Genomic DNA, 19,889 nt, shown 5'->3' with positions numbered 1-19,889 from the left:
GTTAATTTACCTAGGCAGCGGGTGCATCTTGCCAGAACCTCTCTGGACACGGGTCTACAGCCTGTTCTTCCAGCTGTTATGGGGGAATAGGCTCAACCTAATCAAGAGAGAGGTCACATACCGCACGAGGAGACTAGGTGGGTTGGGTATGGTCAACCCGGTAGTGTTCTTAGTGAACACCTTTCTTAAAGCCAACATTTCCAACCTCTGGCTAGAGAGGGCTCCTCTGTGGGTAGTCTCCTGCAAGGGTTGGCTTCGGCCCTTCTTCCAGGAATGGGAGACAGGAGTGCAAGTGAAGGACCTCCGCACACCTCATGGGCATCTCCCGGCTTATGCTACCCCGGTTCTGAAGGTGATCCGCCGGTGGGGTCTGGGAATGTGGGAAATCAGGACCATGTCGCGGCAATGCCTTGACAGGAGGGTTCTGTTGACCCATTTCCAGAAGCCCCTGGCCCTTAAGGATTGCCCAGGCCGGGATCTGGAGGTGGGGCTCAGGCTTTTAAATTCTAAGCGGATCCCCACGAAGTTTTGGGACTTGACCTGGCGCTGCTTCCACGGGAGGCTGTATGTAAAGGATAACTTGAAGTGCAGGAAATCCGATGATCGAGGTTGTCCCCGTGAGGAGTGTGGCGACGTGCTGGAAAGCTTGGAGCACTTCCTGCTTCAGTGTCCCTTTAATGCAGAGGTTTACAACAGGGTGGGGGCTTCCATACGTTGGCCGCGGCTGGCATCCCTCTCCTATGCAGAGTGGGCCTATGGAGCGTTCAGAACTCTGAGTGGCCGAGACCGGGGCACTTTATTCCTAGTCAGTGTAGTGGTTAGGTTCTACATTTGGAATGCACGGTGCTTAGTTTCGACGCGGCAGAAAGCCCTCCCAAGGGAAGAGGTGGTTAGTAACATCTTGGGTGACCTGGTGAAGGTGTGTTCTTTGGAGTTCGAAAGGTTGGGTGTGAGGAGGGCCTCTTGGCTTTGGAGGGGCCTTTCCTTTTAAAAACGCACTCTAGGGAGAGCTAGATTTTGTGTGAATGTGGGTAGGGACAGCATAAGGTGGTGTGGGTGGTGAGGGACAGAAGTAGGGGCAGATAGGGACAGGGAGGGACAGGCACTGAGGGACAGATAGAGAGTTAGTTATGATAAGGTAGGTAGAGTAGGGGCAGGTAAGGACAGATAGGGACAGTTTCTTTAGGGACAGAAGTAGGGACAGTCTTAGTTGTTGAGGGACAGGGTGAATGTGTTAGTGAGGGATGGGGCCTCTAGAACTCCTTTTTCCTGGTGGTGGGCTACTGCATGGCACACGTAGATTTTTGTTTTGAGATAGAGAAATAATGGATATTGGGCTTGCAGGCACTGAACTTGGGCCTGTAAGTAAAGGTTTGTGGTGTGGTATTATTCGGTAAAGCAAATGATGTAATGACATTGCATTGTAATATTGTATTGTAATATGTATTGTAGTATATGTATTGTAGTATGTGTTGTTATTCTTTTCCGTAGTCAGAGGTGCATGGGGGGGCGTAGTGAGGTTGGGAGGGGGGTGAATGGGGGGGTGAGAGCGGGAAAAAAAAAGTAAAAGGACCCTAAACCAAGGGGAAAGTGGCGAATGGATATACCATATACCATGTAAATTATGGAAAATGGACCATTTTTGAGCACATCGGGGGCAAATGGGTGAGGGTTTTGCTTATGGGCATAAACTTTCGTGCTCAACAGGCCTAGACGTGATAAGGCCATGGACATTTATGGACCTGTGGTGTGGGTGGTGGGAAAAAATAATAAAAAAAAATAAATAAAAAAATATATGTATATATATAGAGGTGTTAAGCTGGTGTAGGTAATTTTGCCAAAAAAGAATTGGCTAGGTTTATTTAAGGCAGCATGGGCCAAGAATATTATTTTTGTTTTCCTGTATATAGGTATGGGTGGAAGTGTGAATGGGGAGTGAAAGAGAGTGAATGGGGGTGAAAGATTAAAAACTGTTTTTCATTATTTTATGGGAAAAGTTTTCTGTTGGAAAGTTCCTGCTGGGGGTCCCCTAAGCTGGAAAGCTTGGGGACTATAACAAGTTGCGGTTTTGCACAAGTTTCTGTGTGTCCTAAGTGTATGATTAATATGTATATTTTGGTTTATGTGTTTTCTTTTCTGGAATGTTGTGTTGTTTTTGATATTTTATAATAAAAGAGATACAGGATGTAACTCAGGATCAGTACAGGATAAGTAATGTAACGTATGTACACAGTGACTACACCAGCAAAATAGTGAGTGCAGCTCTGGAGTATAATACAGGATGTAACTCAGGATCAGTACAGGATAAGTAATGTAATGTACTGTATGTAACACAGTGCCTGCACCAGTAGAATAGTGAGTCCAGCTCTGGAGTATAATACAGGAGGTAACTAAGAATCAGTACAGGATAAGTAATGTAATGTATGTGCACAGTGACTGCACCAGCAGAATAGTGAGTGCAGCTCTGGAGTATAATACAGGATGTAACTCAGGATCAGTACAGGATAAGTAATGTAATGTATGTACACAGTGACTGCACCAGCAGAATAATAAGTGCAGCTCTGGAGTATAATACAGGAGGTAACTCAGGATCAGTACAGGATAAGTAATGTAATGTATGTACACAGTGACTCCACCAGCAGAATAGTGAGTGCAGCTCTGGTGTATAATACAGGAGGTAACTTAGGATCAGTACAGCATAAGTAAAGTAATATATTTACAAAGTGACTCAACTATTGCGGTTTCTCACATTTCCCATTACTTACAGAGTTGTTTACTCGCTAATTATGATGCTGAGGAGTAAATAACATGTATCACATTACATGTATAGGCAGATTATATTATATTTGTGTTTCTCATAGTACAAAGCATATAATTAGTGCCTCGTCAGTGGGGACATTACTTAAAAGACAAGGAACTGTAGAGCTGATATGAGTGTAATTATAATGTGTGCTCCGAAGGAATCTGTGCTTTATACAGTAATTTCCGCTGGTTATGATTAAAATTTCTATAGACTTGGACTCATTTAATCAACTGTGCCAGAGGCAATCAGAACCAGGGGCGAGTCACACAGGTATGTATTACTGCCAGGCCTGAGTGTGATCGTTGTAGTACTGTCAGAGCGTAATAATAATCTAACTGGGGAGGCAGATTATTAACCCTTTAAGGACCACAGTATAAGAGCAGAGAAAACTCCAGCAGAACATATCCCAATGACTTAATTAATGAAAAAAGCGTGAAAAACAAGTCATTTTCTGAATTCACTGATTTAGTTTATTGGCTATAACTATAGGGCTTTATTTTCATTTTCTTAGCTTTTTTTTTAATTCTCTTTATTTTTTTTTAACCCAGTTAGTGAGGTTTTTTTTTTTCTTTTTTTTTACTGTACATGGTTAAAATGAAAAATAATGACAGGTCTAGTCACACTACGTTTGTGGGGGTTATTTTCCCGATGTATACCTCTCACGGCTTTCTATTGATACCACGAATATGATCAATTCTAGTTAAGTACTCACTAAACTTGCAAGTTTGCTTTATTTCTCCCCTTTTTTCAAAAAGTCTCAACTTTTTTTTTTACATTTCGATCAACATAGAGGGCTTGTTATTTGCCGGGTGAAATTGAGTTTTCAAAGTGAAATGGTGAAAAAAATGTACCGTAATTATTTCTTGGATTTTATTTTTATGCTGTGTTTCCATTTTTTTTTACCATACGGTTTATATTTTGATATATGGGACTTATAAGGATGCCTTGATACCAAATATCCTTATTTTTAAACTGGAAAAAAGCGGATTTTAATATTTATCCTTTTAAAAAAAAAATGAAAATTTTAAACCTTATTTGACGTTCCATTAGAGGATTTGAACTTTACAATGGCCTACAGGTTTCCCAAAAACATGGATTTTTGTGATAAACTCACCGTAAAATCCTTTTCTCCGAGACGCTCATTGGGGGACACAGGACAGTGGGTGTATGCTACTGCCGCCAGGAGGCTGACACTAAGTGAATGAAAAAAGGTTAGCTCCTCCTCCGCAGTATACACCCTCGCCTCGATTGCAGGCGAAACCAGTTTGGTGCAAAAGCAGAAGGAGATCTACATTACAAGACAAAATCAGCCTCAATGCAGGTAACAATATGTCTAGAAAACCCACCTGGTATCATAAATACCTATTAATAAACAAAAAGGAGCTAATTGGCTAGCAGGGTGGGTGCTGTGTCCCCAAATGAGCGTTTCAGAGAAAAGGATTTTACGGTGAGTTTATCACAAAAATCCATGTTTCTCCTTCGCCTCATTGGGGGACACAGGACAGTGGGACGTCCTAAAGCAGTCCCTGGGTGGGTCCAAGCTACACACACCTACTGTTTAAAGGAGCGCCACCGCTGCTTGGAGAATCCTTTTACCCAGGCTTGCATCTGCTGAAGCCTGAGTATGGACATTTGTAATGTTTAGAGAATGTGTGCCGGCTGGACCAGGTTGCCGCCTTGCATACCTGCTCCGCCGATGCCTGGTGCCGAAGAGCCCAAGAGGCGCCCACTGCTTGAGTTGAGTGCGCTCTGATCTCTGCTAGCACAGCTGCGGTAGGATTCCTGAATCGTCAGCCGAATCCATATGGCTATGGTCGCTCTTGAGGCAGCAAGTCCCTTCCTGCGTCCCTCGGGGAGCCCGAACAGCGTGTCCGTCTGACGAAATGATGCAGTCCGTGACACGCACCTCCTGGGAACTCTCCCCAGGTCCAACATATGAAGAGCCTTTCCCACCCGGTGTACCGGTGCCGGGAAAAGGGAGGGCAAGGCAATATCCTCATTAAAGCGAAATGAGGAAACGACCTTCAGCAGAAAGGGGGAGCTGGCCTGAGAACCACCTTATCCCTACGAGATATCAGGAACGGAGCTTGGCAAGATAGAGCTGCCAGCTCCGGGACCCGCCTGATTGATGTTATCGCCATGAGGAACACCACCTTCCAGGGAAGGTTTGTCGAAGAGACCTCTTGTAGTGGCTTGAATGTAGCTTCCTGAAGAACGCTTAGGACCAGGTTAAGGTCCCAGGTGTCCCGAGGGGTCCTATAGGGGGGTACCAAGTGTGAGACCCCCTGGCTGATGGTCTATACCTGCAGATTGGTAGCGATTCTGCGCTGGAACAGGACGGATAAGGCAGATATCAGTCTCCTGAAGGAAATTGGAGCTAAACCCGAGTCCAAGCCAGACTGAGAAAAACGCCAAAATGTTGGGAATAGAGAATCTCAGTGGAGAACGACAGTGGTCCTGACACCATGAAAAGACAATCTTCCAGGTGTGGTGGAAAATACATGCTGAGGCGGCCTTCCGGGCGCTAACCATTGTAGCAACCACATTGCATCTGAACCCAGCCTAGGTCAGAATCCAAGATTCAACGGCTAAGCCGTCAAACACAGTGCCCCTGGGTTCGGGTGGTAGATCAGGCCCTGGGAAAGTAGGTCTGGGCGCTCTGGCAGTCACCAGGGAACGTCGAAGAGTAGCTGCACCAGATTTGCGTACTACGCCCACCGAGGCCAATCTGGGGCCAGTAGCATCACTGGAACCCCTTCTGCCTTGATTCTCTTGATGATCCTTGGGAGTAGCGGCAGCAGGGGAAATAGGTATGGGAGGCGAATACTGGTTCCATGGCAGAACCAACGCATCCCCGGCGATTGCCTGCGGGTCCCGGGACCGAGGCAACAAACGCAGCCACCTTGGCGACTACCCCGGAGGCCATCAGGTCCACGTCCGGCATTCCCCAACATCGGCAAATTTGCCGGAAAACCTCGGGGTGTAGTGACCATTCCCTGGACGCAAGACCCTGCTGGCTGAGGAAGTCTGCCGGCCAGTTCTCTAAGCCCAGATGTGGACTGCCGAGATCACGAGTGGTTCCTCTCGGCCCAGTGAGGGATGTGCCTCACCCCGTGCATGGCTGCCCTGCTGCGGGTGCCACCCTGGTGATTTATGTCAGCCTGGTGATTTATGTCAGCCACCCTGGTGATTTATGTGGCATTGTCCGATTGAATTGAGACGGGGCGGCCTACTAGAAGATGATGAAAGCGTTGCGGAGCCAGCCGGATTGCTGATTGATTGGGAGCCGGGCCCCCTGCGGCGACCACCATCCCTGGGTCACGTGATGGCGAAAAAACTGCTCCCCAGCCGAGGAGACCGTCGTTGGTTGTGACCACCGACCCATGGTCCGGGGGAAAGGGTTTACCCTGAAGACGGGAGGAAATGAATGTTCTCCACCCGAGTGCCTGTCTGACCTGCCAGGTCAACCGGCACTGGTGGTCGAGTGTGAACGGGTTCTTGTCCCATGATACCAAGAGGGCGTGCTGCAGGGGGCAAGGATGGAGTTGGGCAAATGGAATTGCTCCCATTGCTGCCACCCTCTTCCCTGCGACCCTCATGCAAAGACGAATGGTATGAGAGACTGGCTGACGAAGTATCTGGACTCCTTGCCGAATAGCTAGGGCCTTGTCTCGAGGGAGGATTACTAACCCTCGGGAGGTGCCGAAGATCATCCCTAAAAAGGAAATCCTCTGAGCTGGGTGCAAGGATGGAGTTGGGCAAATGGAATTGCTCCCATTGCTGCCACCCTCTTCACTGCGACCCTCATGCAAAGACGAATGGTATGAGGGACTGGCTGGCGAAGTATCTGGACTCCTTGCCGAAGAGCTAGGGCCTTGTCTCGAAGGAGGATTACTAACCCTCGGGAGGTGCCGAAGATCTGAGCTGGGACCGGGGATGATTTCTTCAGGTTGTCCAACCACCATAAGCAGGCAAGAGTATCTAGCGTGATGTTGACGCTCTCCTCGCATGCTCGATATGAAGGGCCCTTGATCAAGAGGTCGTCTAAATAAGGCAAGACCACTATGCCCCAGGAGTGCAGGATGGCCATGACGACCGCCCTGACCCCTCTGACCACTCTGGGGGTGTTAGCTAGCCGAAGGGGAGAGCTGCGAACTGAAAGTGTAGGCCGTTGATCGTGAAGCGTAGAAATTTCTGATGTGGAGGGGGGGGGGATAGATAAGAGCAGGTACGCGTCTTGGATGTCGATAGAGGCCAAATATTCTCCCTGTTCTATGGCAGCTATGACCGAGCGGAGAGACTCCATCCAGAAATGTCTGACCCTGACAAATCTGTTCAGAAGCTTAAGGTCCAGAATGGGCCTGACAGTCTCGTCCCTTTCCGGGACCGTGAACAGGTTGGAATAGGAACCCTGACATCTTCCGTCTTCCGGTACAGGGATGACCACCGTTTTGCCGGAGCAATTCTATGGCCTTGAACAGGGTTTGTGCTCGGGATTCCATTTTGGGAGGACGAAAAACCAAAAAATCGTCTAGGGGGCTGTGTGAAAAAATCTAACTTGTACCCCGAGGATACCAGCCCCTTACCCATGTGTCGCGCACGACGGATGGTGAAACCAGAGTAGGCGACCACCTACTCTGCTGGAGTCGCCTGGAACTTGCCTCGTCATTTGGTTGAAGATCTTTGGGACCTAGGTCCCCTTGATCTGGGCTGTTGGGATTGCATTCTCCACAATGGGTTGGCTCTTTATGAGACTTGATGATCCCTGTCATGGTTGGGGCGACCTGCAACGGCGGGATTGGTTGCTGAAGCCCAGCCGGGGTTGCGAAAAGACCGAAACCGTGTCTTTAACTGGTGACGAAAAAAGCTGTTTAACCCTTTGTTGAGGGAAAAAAACTGCTCTCGCCCCCTGTGGAGTCAGAGATAAGTTGCTCCATCCTTTCACCAAATAGGCAGCTGCTCTGATAAGGTAAAGAAGTTAAGGACATCTTGGAGGTCGAATCCGCACACCAAGTCCTCAACCACAGAGCCCTTCTAATAGCAATTGCATTTGCGGCAGCGAGTGCTGCGCAGCTAGCCGCATCCAAAGACGCATTAATCAAGTAGTCTGCGACCAACGCAATCTGATTAGCAATATCTGCTACCTCCGCAGGCAGGTCCATACCCTGCAAGGCTCTGTTTAATGATTCAGACCAAGAGCCCATGGCCTTAGCTACCTAAGTTGCTGCGAACGAGGGAGAGACTGAACCCGGCACCTCAAATACTGAGCGAGCCAGGCTCTCTATGAGACGGTCGGTGGGATCCTTGATAGAGGGATCATTAGGTATGGACAACAGGGCTTTAGAGGCCAAGCTGACACGGGTGGATCTACCATTGGGGATTCCGCCCACCTTTTACGGAGATCAAGAGCAAACGGGTATCTTGCCTCAAGGGCTCTCTGGCCTAAGAAATGCCTGTCTGGCCGTTCCCTGTGACATTAAACCCTGGGTGAGCGAAAAATACTCTATGAGGCCGCTTGACCCGCTTAAATGACCCCTTGTGCCCTGAGGCCAGGATGAATTCATTGTCAACCCCAGGGTCTGGTTGACGCCTCGGTAAGGCTGTCCCGTTTCCTGGTAACCCAGAGTAACTAAGACAAGGGGCTCGTCCGAGTCGTAATCCGAGTTCTTCTCGTTACTGACTACTGGCGAGGGCAAGCGAGAGGCAGATCTCACGGACACCGGGAGATGCTGTGTGGGTTTGTTTCCCCCGCGTCTGCCTAGTGAGAGCGGCGTCTGCAGGCCCCCTCTAAGACAGGTGAGCCGCTATCCTTGACCCTATCTGGGGCTTGAAGGGACTCGATTGCTCTAGTAAGCGAGGCCATGGACTGCGACAGAGACAGAGCCCATTCCGGGCGGTCACAGGGGAGGGATCCTGGGCACGTTCGGACTCGCAAACTTCACAGATTTGCCTACTTTGTGCATGTGGGAAGGCGGACCAACAGGAGGTGCACGCAGCATACAGAAACGTATGTGTCTTAGCTGCTCTGGACATGGTGGCCCTGCTAGGTGATATGCCTGCGGGGTTCTACTGCTTAGCCTCTGGCAAAAAACAGAGGGTGGCCTTCTTCCATCAGGGGTAGCACTTACCCCAGTCCTGTGTCCCCAGTCCTGTATCCCCTTTAAGCATCCAGTCTGCCGAACCGCTGCACCCTTTTCCAAAAAGTGCGCCTCGGCGTGTGGGCGGTCCTGCAGGAAGAGACGCCACCGGTGGCGTCCTATGGGCCGAGCCTCTGCTCGTGGCCTAGCACCGGCTGAAGTACAGGCGTCACGGGGGCGGGACTTCCGTCTGCGGCCTAGTACCGGCAGAAGCCGGGGACTAAATTTACGGTGCCTTTTTCTCATTCACTTAGTGTCAGCCTCCTAGCGGCAATAGCATACACCCACTGTCCTGTGTACCCCAATGAGGCGAAGGAGAAAAACAGATGTCAGCAGTGGGAACCTACAGCAGGCCCTGCTCCGTTATTCTGGTGGTTAAAAGGGTGCAGGCTTCTGGACCCCCCCATCGATCTAATATTACTAAGACTTTTAAATCTTTTTCTTCCTGGTTCTGTATCTGTGTAGAGGAGTAAATGAGAGTAGGAAGAAAGGACTTAAGTCTTTTAAGCCCTGCATTTACATTGAACAGCTGGATCGTGAGGCTAGACGTCATCTCAGCAGGCTCTCCCATTCAAAGGAGAGCTGGTTCGGCTGGCAGCCATCCTTTACAAAGAAATACTCTTTTAGCCAACAAGTCTGGCTGTGGCTTATCTACAGATGTATCGGCAGTCCAAAATTAGATGTGCCAGATCTGTAATCCTCCGACAATCATTTGTCAGGGGATCCCATACATATTAGACTGGTCTCATCGATCACATCTCTATGGACTTCCTGTCACCAAGATAAATTCCAAACAATCGGGAGTATATTAGAAACTTTTATTTCAAGTTCCTACAATAAGGCGGGGAAATTAAAGGATTTTCCAAATGTTTTACTTTTATGGCATTTCCAAGGAACTTCTGGGACCGAGATCCATCTTGAGAATGCGACCCCATGAGATGCTGCGGTCACGGAAGTGGTGGCGTATGCTCAGCTCTCTCTCAGCGCATGAGCAGCTTTCTCTGTGCATCTCGTTCTGCGCATGTGTGGCTCTCTCACATGCGTGACTCTCTGCACATGCTCAGCTCTCTCCATTCATTTCTTAGGTAGTTTCAAAAGTTATACAGCACATCAATTTTTAGAACTTCCATTCAAATGAATGAAGAAAACTGCATCTTCTCTGACATTGGGGTGCAACGGATATGCCGAAATGATAGATGTGGGTCCCAGTGGTGGTCCCTGCATCCTGTAGATGCGCTATAAATGTAAACAGTGGGAATAAACCCTTTAAGTGTCATTGACATACATCCCCAGGTTACTACCATGTAGACACCATACTTTGACAGAGTCATTGGGAGTTGGTACAGAGCCATTTTTTATCTTTCAACTTGAGATTCCCTTTAAGATTCTAAATTTCAGTTCTCCGATTCCTCATGAGTAAAGTACTTCCTAATCAGTAACTCGAGAACATCCTGAGACTCTAGAAAACGTTCCAGCCTGAGACAAGGAGAAGAACCTTTCCCCAGTATCAGAGACTCAAGGAACCAGATGGTGTTGGTTCCTAAAGGGTATGATCACAAGGAGGCAATCCTCACGAGGGCTGCATCAAGGTTTTTTAAGATTCTTTTGAAGTTCTTACCGAGTCTGGGCTCCACAGTGCTGTTCGCCTTCTCGTCGATGAATATGAATCTTCCCCCGCCAAAGTCTCTGGAGTAGTCAGACAGATACAGTAAGGAGGTGTAGTCAAACGATCCGTAGGTCACCTGGGGACGGAGAGATATAAGCTCAATCTCACATATCCTACCAACCCTTTGCTAGATTAACACACCTGCCGCGATTAGAGGAAATTCCTGAAGAGGGCGGTCTCATTGAATAGCTAATGAAACAACAAGTCTAAATCAATCAAGGCCCCCACGACAATTATTTAAAGGGAACTTGCCATTGGGTTGGATTATAGTATTTACATAATTTTCTGAAAAATCTGATACAATTGCCTCTATCGTAACCACTGTGTGGACCCCTGGAAGTACAAATAGTAAGAAGAGATTCGAGTCCTCCCCACCAAATCCTAATCAGAACTGCCTGCTTACAGGGATACAGGATTGTGAGACATTGGGCAACTGGACTTTGTTGAATGGATCAACGTGGGCCTCTAGTGATCATTGATCTCCAGCGATCATTGATCTCCAGCGATTATTTATCTCCAGCAATCAGTACTCACCAGCGATCAGTGATCATAATCTAAAGTGATCGGAAGATATTGGTGAGCTAAGCTTCATAGAGTCATGTATTTTCCCCTGCAAAGGTCATTCTTATTGACCAAGTTATCCTTCACCCTTGGTAGGAGACGCGGCCAGGGAATCATATCATGTCCCTTTAACTGATGCTTAGACGCAGGGTTCCACATACCATGCTGTAGGAGCCATTATCAGATGTCAGCACTTGGCGGCTCCTTATCACAGCGGATAACTTTGGCAATCAATAGATAATTACACCTTATAATTGCTGCACTTACACTTACAGAAAGAGCTGCATTAGGGGGCATCTACAAAGTCAAGCTCGGCTGTCATAAAACAAAAACAAAGCTCAAGTAACAAGCTACTTTCAAGGAGAAGAAAAATCATTAGGTTTTCATTCACCATTACTTTATTTACTGAGTTTTCTATGGTCACCACATTAACAATGCTGTGGCCAGTCACTAAAAGAAGCAGCTCTTTCTTACTCTCTCACAGCAGGAAATTACAGCAACATCTAAAGTGATTGATACCTTCAAACTGATCACCCAAAATCTGAGGGCATATTGAACTACTATTTTGCCCAATTACCCCTAAATCATTCTTCAGTGCAATCTGAAGACATTTGTTAAGTATGGTTTTTGTTATATCATCACTTGGTTCTTTGTTAATTTTCCAAATTTATCAAACATTTTAGCAGCAGAGACCGAGATCCAGCACAATGCTTATAATTGCTGTGTTTATCTCTGTGCTCCCATCAGAACTCATAATAAATGTACGAATCCTCGGAGCGCATCTTGTTGGAGCTATGTAACCGGCATCTATAATTATAAGGAAACGCACAGAGACGTGTTTTCTTCCTCATATGCCCTGGGCAATCTGATCTCAGCTGTGTGAGCAGGACTAGGACAGGATAAAGATTTACTGTCAAGGTTTCTATAAATGTACATTATGACTCTTCAAACCTGAGGGGCACATTCTGTATTGTGTTCTACGTTTCATATCCACCTGCAGCTTCCTCTCCCCTCTCACAGCAGGCAGGCCCAATGATACACTGAGGGAGAGACTCTGCAGCTGCTTCATCCTCACTGTCTTATATTTATTGAATTACCATTTAGATTTCTGGGGACTGAGATGATCTGTGCTCTGAGATTCATAGTCTCCACCTGCAGCTCCATCTGCCCTCTCACAGCACACCGGCTCAATGATCCACTGAGGGAGAGACTCTGCAACTGCTTCATTACCATTTAGATTTCTGGGGTCTGAGATGGTCTGTGAATCCAAGTTTCATAGTCTCCACCTAAGGTTCCCCTTCCCTATCACAGCATGCAGTCTGAAAGATACACTGAGGCCAGAGTCACACTAGCGAGGAATACGGACGAGTGCTATGCGTTAATTTATCACGGTGATCTGCTATGAAGACACTGAGCATGAACTGCTGTGACCTTATCACTGGCATTTTCCCACGGTCCTGAGGTCACAGCAGTTCAGCCCGGCTGGGAGAACAGCTTCAGTGAATAGCGGTGATGTCACTGATGCTGCGCTCCCCCACAGCCTGACCCACGCTGAAGTCTAGAACGTGGGAAAATGAACAGGAATTTTCCCACGGTCCAGAGGTCATAGCAGTTCAAACCGTGAGGAAGCGCAGACTCAGTGACGTCACTGCTAGTCACTGAAGCTGCGTTGGCAGCATCACCTCATTCAACAGCTTTTCAGCCGGGACGGTCGCATCTTAGCACCGTCCAGGTTGAAAAATGTATATCTCCCAGATATGGATTACAGCGTGGGACACAAAGACGGACAGGTATGCTATATTGTTGCTTATTTATTTTATTTTTATTACAGGAGAATAAGGGCTTTCGCATGGATTAGGTGAGGTTGTAAGTATGGTTTAATTAAGAATAATAAAGGAGTCTGTGTCTTTATTTCAATTAAAGGATTTTTTACTGGGTGTTTATGTTTTCTTTACAATTTGACTATGGGGTTAGTAATAGGGGCGTCTTATTCACTGAAAGGTGACATCAACCACCCAACTATTACCCCATGTGCCACCACTGCAGGGCAGTGGAAAGAAAAAGGCAATGTGCCAGAATTGGAGCATCTTAGAGATGCGCCTTTTCTGGGGCGGCTGAGAGCTGATGTTTTGAGCCGGGGGGGCAGGATCTATGGCCCTTTTCTAGGCTATTAAAATCAGCCTTCAGCTGTCTGCATAGTAATTTCTGGCTATTAATTATAGGGGGACCCACGACAATTTTTTTCCCATAAAACAATAATTTATTAATTAAATAAATGTCCAGAATTTTGCACACACACTCTACTAATTGTATTTGTCAATGAAATCTATATATCTACCTATTCTATATGGATTTACTGTATGTAATCCATCTCTCCTATCTTGTCGGCTCATGCAGTGATTTCACAGAAGCCGACAAATGAATTACCGGCTATTCTTCTACCTCTCTCTGCAATATAAAGACATATATGTGTGTCACTGATTTTATATATCTAGTGAGGTAGCGCTGTCATTCACGTAGGGGATACTCGCTCAGCAGCCACAAAATCAGATCCGGCACAGATTTTCCATTAAACCAAAACAGTCCATGTGGTTTATTCAGCAGCATAAACCCATAACACCTACATAAAGTTCACTTAACAACATAGCGTCCGTGAGAGTTCAGCTCTGTTACTCTAGTCATACAGGTTATGCATACACAGGCTTTCTAGCCTCGGTTATCTCACCCACGTCAGGGTCACTTCATGGCTCCTTCACCATCATGCGGCAGACGTCCATTCCCTCCAGGGATGTGCCGCCATCAACACAGCATTCACTTGCTGTCAGAAGGCAGCCCCATCTCACTCAGACAGGACCTTCCACACTGGACCAACCAGGTCCCAGCATTCACCCCCATGTGACCTACCCTGGCCACATTATATGGTCCATAGCCACGCCCACCGGGTCACATGACTCTGACCTCATCACAGGTCCTTCAAGCCTTTACACACTCTTTACAATAGTGCTTTGAACACACCCCCTGGGTGGGCTTGTAGGTAACCAGGCCCGCCCATCTCTCTAGTTACCTGGAGACTTCTCCCTTACACATTGAAACAACACCTCAGCAGTATCACTGCTGATCAACACAAGTCTCCATCCCAAAGCCACCCACTTTGAGATACATAACGGCCATTCAGTATTCTGCCATTCATCCTTTCTCCTGGGACATCCACACAGCGCCCCCTAGTGGACTCAGTGGTTACTACACCACAATATATATATATTGTGACGTATATACCAAGTATGACTAGGACACATGGTAACAATTATTGTATATAATTAATTATAGTCCCCATGTATCCACTCGGATTAATAACGCCTATCATCAAATACATAACATATCCACAGAGAAAAGATGATTAAAAGGCTTTTTTTTTTACTAATATGAAAAAAGACTTTATTGTTTAGAACCATAGATAAAATACTACACATCACCAATTAGGGGAATAAGGGGAAGTAAATATACACATATGTATATTGTGATTACACATCTAAAAAGACACACACATCCAGCACCTGGAAAATATAGGCTGCTATACGACTCCAATTATATGGCTTATCTAAAAATGGCAGTTTTACTCAAAATAGTACATCAACCTCAAAGGGAATGAGTAATTGACAATACAATACTATATCCTCACATACTGAAACATAATATAAAGAGCCCATATTATAGATGTCTATTGTATTAAGCCTCCACCGCTAAAAAATAGCCATTACAATTAATAGACGTTATCACTTATAGCAATCAACATTTATAGGGTGGCAAGTGGCCGCTATATGCACAGAGAACAACGTCCATACTAATTACCGGCAGTGGCGGTCAGGAGATGCTCCGGTGTCTGGATAGCGTGTCCGCCCCGACGCGCATTTCGGACCTGCCATCTTCAAGGGGCCTAGCCAGTATGTAAACCGGCATCCAGACACCGGAGCATCTCCTGACCACCACTGCCGGTAATTATTATAGTAGTATGTGAGGATATAGTATTGTATTGTCAAAAAAAAAAAAAACCTTTTAATCATCTTTTCTCTGTGGATATGTTATATATTGTGACGTGGCTAAGGGTTGTATAATTGATGGGAGATATGTGTCTCAGAGATGACTTGTCCCCGTAATGTAAGGCATAATAGATATTGCTATCTAACTGTTTTTCAAGGACCTGTGGTGAGGTCGCAGTCACGTGACCAGTCAGCTGCTGGGTTCGTGGGTGTGGCTACACCCTTATAATGTAGCCTGTGCCTGAACCAGGCAGTTGAATGTGTGGAGGACTAAGCCTCCCGTGTGTGCTGAAGCTCCAGGTCTGAGCCTGACTTAACGGAAATTTCTGTCCTTGTTTGCCTAAGCTAAAGGCTATTTTCTTTGTTACTTGCTGCTTGATGGGTTTATGACGCAATAAACCGCATGAACTTTAAAGGAACCTACCTCCTGATTGTCTCCCGCTGCACCTGAGTGAGTAGAATCCCTACAATAAATATAGATAGATATGTTTTGAAGAGTATTTCCTTTTAAAACGATGTGTCAATGACAAGAGAACAGCTGTATGTAAAAGCTCATGGTAAAATCGCATTGCATACGGATGTCACAGGATACTAGATGCGAGAAAATCGCATCATCGCATTGCAAACGTTACATACAGATCACCATATGGAGAACATTCCTGCGATTCTCGGCCGAAAAAATCGGACCGATTTTTCATACGGCAAGTGTGACGCCAGCCTGAGGGACAAGATCTGCAGCTACTTCCTCCTCTTCCCTGTCTAAGGCTACTTTCACACTTCAGGTTTTCGGCGTCAGGCGCGATCCGGCGTCGTGCCGGAACGCCGGATCCGGCAAATGTTTAGTAAAACCGGATGTGACGGATCAGGTTTTCTGCCGGATCCGTCTTTTTCTTGACAGACAAAACCGGATCCGTCTCATCCGGTTCATCCGTTTTTCTATCCGTTTTTCGACGGATTACGCCGGATCCGGTTTTTAAAATTGACCCTTGTGGCCTTCCGAACGGGATTGGCTACTGGAAAACTATATATAGCATGTTCCTACAGCCCTTCTTTGACAGGTTGTAGAGGAGAAAGTGCAGGTTGGAGAGAAGAGCAAGTTACTGGCGAAGATGGATGTTGTCATTGGAAATATTTTGAAGAATTTGGCGGATTTTATAGCGGAGGCGAATCGTTTGAGGGTGATTGTTCTGGAGAAGGAGAGAGCGAGACAGCAGCGCATCAGGCATCGTAGACGACGTTTGTGGATCCACCCCATCACAGCCAAGAGAATGACGCGTGGGGTCTATTCTACACTCTGCATGGACCTTCGACGAAACCCGGATACATTTTTTGGATATGTTAGGATGAAAATGGAGAATTTTGATTACTTGGTGGAGCGCATTGCACACCTCATAAGAAAAGCGGACACCTATTGCCGCTTCTCTGTTTCACCCGCAGAGCGTCTGATGGTGACTTTAAGGTAAGCCACATTTATTGGATGTGATCGCATCAGAGCACACTTTCACTGCAATCTTGTTGGTGGTAGTTTGTATCTCCAAGTGTTATAGCTCAGTTTTGGTATGTAATGCTGTGATTTAAAACTAATTTATTGTTTTTTAATTCCCCACAGATTTCTTGCAACTGGAGAATCCCTTTCGTCACTGCATTTCCAGTACAGACTCGGGATTTCCACCATATCTGGAATAGTGAAGTACACATGCCGTGCACTGTGGGACTCCTTAGCTGAAGAGTTTTTACCAGAGCCCACAACAGAGAGGTGGATTGAAATTGCTGACAAGTTTCAACAGATATGTCAGTTTCCCAACTGCTTGGGCGCTGTGGACGGGAAACATATCCGCATTGTAAAGCCAGCTGGATCGGGATCGGAATATTTCAATTACAAGAAATATTTTTCAATTGTCCTCATGGCCATCGCTGACGCGGAATACAAATTTATTGCGGTTGATATTGGGGCCTATGGCCGCTCCAATGACTCTCAAGTTTTCAAACTGTCTGCCATGGGGCGTAAACTGTATGGAAACACCTTCCAGTTCCCACCACCTAGACCGCTGCCGCAAACATCTGGTCCACCTATGCCATTTGTCTGTGTAGGGGATGAAGCCTTCCAGCTGTCAGAACACCTTTTGAAACCGTACTCTAGCAGAGGATTGACAAGACCAAAACGCATTTTTAATTACCGCCTCACAAGAGCAAGAAGAATGGTTGAATGTACCTTTGGTATTCTGACAGCCAAATGGCGGGTCCTATTGACTGCGATCAACCTCAAGACAGAAACTGTGGATGAGGTGATCAAAGCGTGCGTGGTACTCCACAATTTTGTTATCTGCAAGGAACCCATTTCCATTGAGGACACCTCTGAAGAAACCACCTTGCAAGATTACCATGACATTACCACTAGAAGTTCTGTGACGGTTTCAGTAATGAGGGACAATTTTGCACTATACTTTATGTCACCTCAAGGCAGAGTACACTGGCAGGATGACAGAGTGTGAAAGATTTGTGCCCAACCAAACTTGTGTACCTTCTGTACCAACAGTATATACCTTTGCCAACCAAAGTTGGCTATCTTGTCATGGTCTCTATTTTTAGCTTTAGGCCACAGGTGTGTACCTGGTTGTGTTCTATGCAAAGTATTTCACCTTTTAACAAAAGTTGTGTACATTGTTATGAAATCACCAACAATAAACACAACTTTTTAGGTGAAATACTTTGCTTCAAACACAACCAGGAACACAACTGTGGCAAAAAGCTAAAATTTACCCACAGTTATATACCTAGTTTTGAATACCATTTCACCTTTTAAATACCCTGTATTTAACCTTTTTCGCCGCAGAAAGAAATGACAGACAACCAGTGTAAAATAATTTAACTTTTATTGAAAAATGTTTTTTTTAGTAAACTTTTTTAAAATTTTAATAAACTTGTTTAATAAAGCTTTGAAACCATAAAACTGGTCATTTTTATTTAAATACACACATTATAAATCAGTGTAGTGTGTGGTGGAAATACTGCTGGAGGGGCTGCGGGACACTTCGACACTGGGAGTGTGGAGAGAGGACTGGGATCGCGGTGGGGAAGGAACAGTTAGAGGTGAAGGTGTGGAAAAAACTACAGAATGGGTGGACATGTGGGAAGCAGAAGAGGTGCTGGGGGGTGGAGTGGAGGGTTGGGCAGGGACTGTAGGAGCAGATGATGTTGATGGCAAGTTGTATGGGGAAGGAGTTTGGTACGGGGCAGGTTGCTGGAAGTGGGGAGATGTCTGGTACGGGGCAGGTTGCTGGAAGTGGGGAGATGTCTGGTACGGGGCAGGTTGCTGGAAGTGGGGAGATGTCTGGTACGGGGCAGGTTGCTGGAAGTGGGGAGATGTCTGGTACTGGGGAGGTTGCTGGTACTGGGGAGGTTGCTGGTACTGGGGAGGTTGCTGGTACTGGGGAGGTTGCTGGTACTGGGGAGGTGGATGGTGCTGGGGAGGTGGATGGTGCTGGGGAGGTGGATGGTGCTGGGGAGGTGGATGGTATGTAATAGGAGGGGGAGGATGGAAAGTGGCTGGAGGGGGTGTAGATGTAATAGGAGGGGGAGGATGGAAAGTGGCTGGAGGGGGTGTAGATGTAATAGGAGGGGGAGGATGGAAAGTGGCTGGAGGGGGTGCAGGTGGAGGAACTACTGTGGTGGGAGGAGGAGGTTGGGAGGTAACTTGCTGGAGAGCAGCGTGGCATGAATGCATTACATGCATCTGCTGGGCAGGAGAGAGCGTTTCCATGCGCTCCACAACAGACCTGAAAAAGGTGTGGTTTGGCGAAGATCTTGCTTCTGAATGCATGGTTTGCAGAAGTGTCTTCACCTCCAGAATGCTGGAGTTGATCTGCTGATAGCCTGCGGAGATTTGCTCTGACAAGACTTTTAGACAGTTCTGGAAAGATGCATTCAGATGCAAGAACTCTGGCGCATAAGTCTTTTCCTGACCCCTCTGCCGCTGCCGCCCAGTACCCGCAGGTGTACTAGAGGTGGCAGGGGCAGAAGGGTGGGGTAAAGGGAAAGCGATCTCCTCACCAGCAGCTTCATGTAATGTAGGCGGCCACGATGCTCCTGTGCTGGTGGATGGGACAGATGGGTCGAATGTGTGGGAAGGCTGGGAAGGTGCAGATGTACCGGGGCGGTCGAAGTGTCCCTCGGTGCCGGTCTCCTCAGGGATCGCCTCAGAAGGGTCCAATCGTGCAGGCTCCCGAGTGCTGCTCACCGTGCTGTGGAATAAAGAGAAAAAAAAACAATTAAAATAGTGACATGGTATGGCCCTGGCTGAAAAAAAATAGTTACATCTAAACATTTTTTTGTCACATGTGGTGTGTAATATTTACCTTCTGGTGAGCATTGTCTCCCGGAGGAACGACAGGGCTCGTGCGTACTTGTACTTGCTCCTGCGTCCTCCAGATCCACTCGGGGCCCGCATCTCTTTATTGAACTCCTTCTTGAAACGATCCCTCACAGACCGCCACCGCTTCACAATTCTCTCCCCTGAAACGAGAAAGGACAAAGTGGTTAGTATACAACATCAGTGTTTCCCAAACTCCAGTCCTCATGGTCCCCAGGGGTCATGTTTTCAGGATTTCCAAAGTAAATAGAAATCCTGAACACATGATCCGTGGGGACCACGAGGACTGGAGTTCGGGAAACACTGGTTTAAATCA

The 19,889-nt window shown here is 46.8% G+C and overlaps 1 protein-coding gene across 2 annotated transcripts in view; it reads right to left on the bottom strand.

Annotated features, from left to right (window-relative positions):
• The window catches only part of OGFOD3 (2-oxoglutarate and iron dependent oxygenase domain containing 3), a 149,928-nt gene that overhangs the window by 49,944 nt on the left and 80,095 nt on the right, over positions 1–19,889 (bottom strand). For both annotated transcript variants that reach the window (XM_073559703.1, XM_073559702.1), the window contains exon 8: positions 10,559–10,682. In XM_073559703.1, the coding sequence (XP_073415804.1) occupies positions 10,559–10,682 (124 nt within the window). The remainder of the gene's footprint in view (positions 1–10,558; positions 10,683–19,889) is intronic.

The sequence above is a fragment of the Dendrobates tinctorius genome, unplaced genomic scaffold (assembly GCF_039654945.1).
Source record: "Dendrobates tinctorius isolate UK_male_01 unplaced genomic scaffold, ASM3965494v1 ptg000014l, whole genome shotgun sequence".
In the NCBI taxonomy this organism is placed as follows: domain Eukaryota; kingdom Metazoa; phylum Chordata; class Amphibia; order Anura; family Dendrobatidae; genus Dendrobates; species Dendrobates tinctorius.
The sequence above is the reverse complement of the archived record's forward strand: the minus strand, read 5'-3'. Positions and strand labels throughout refer to the sequence as shown.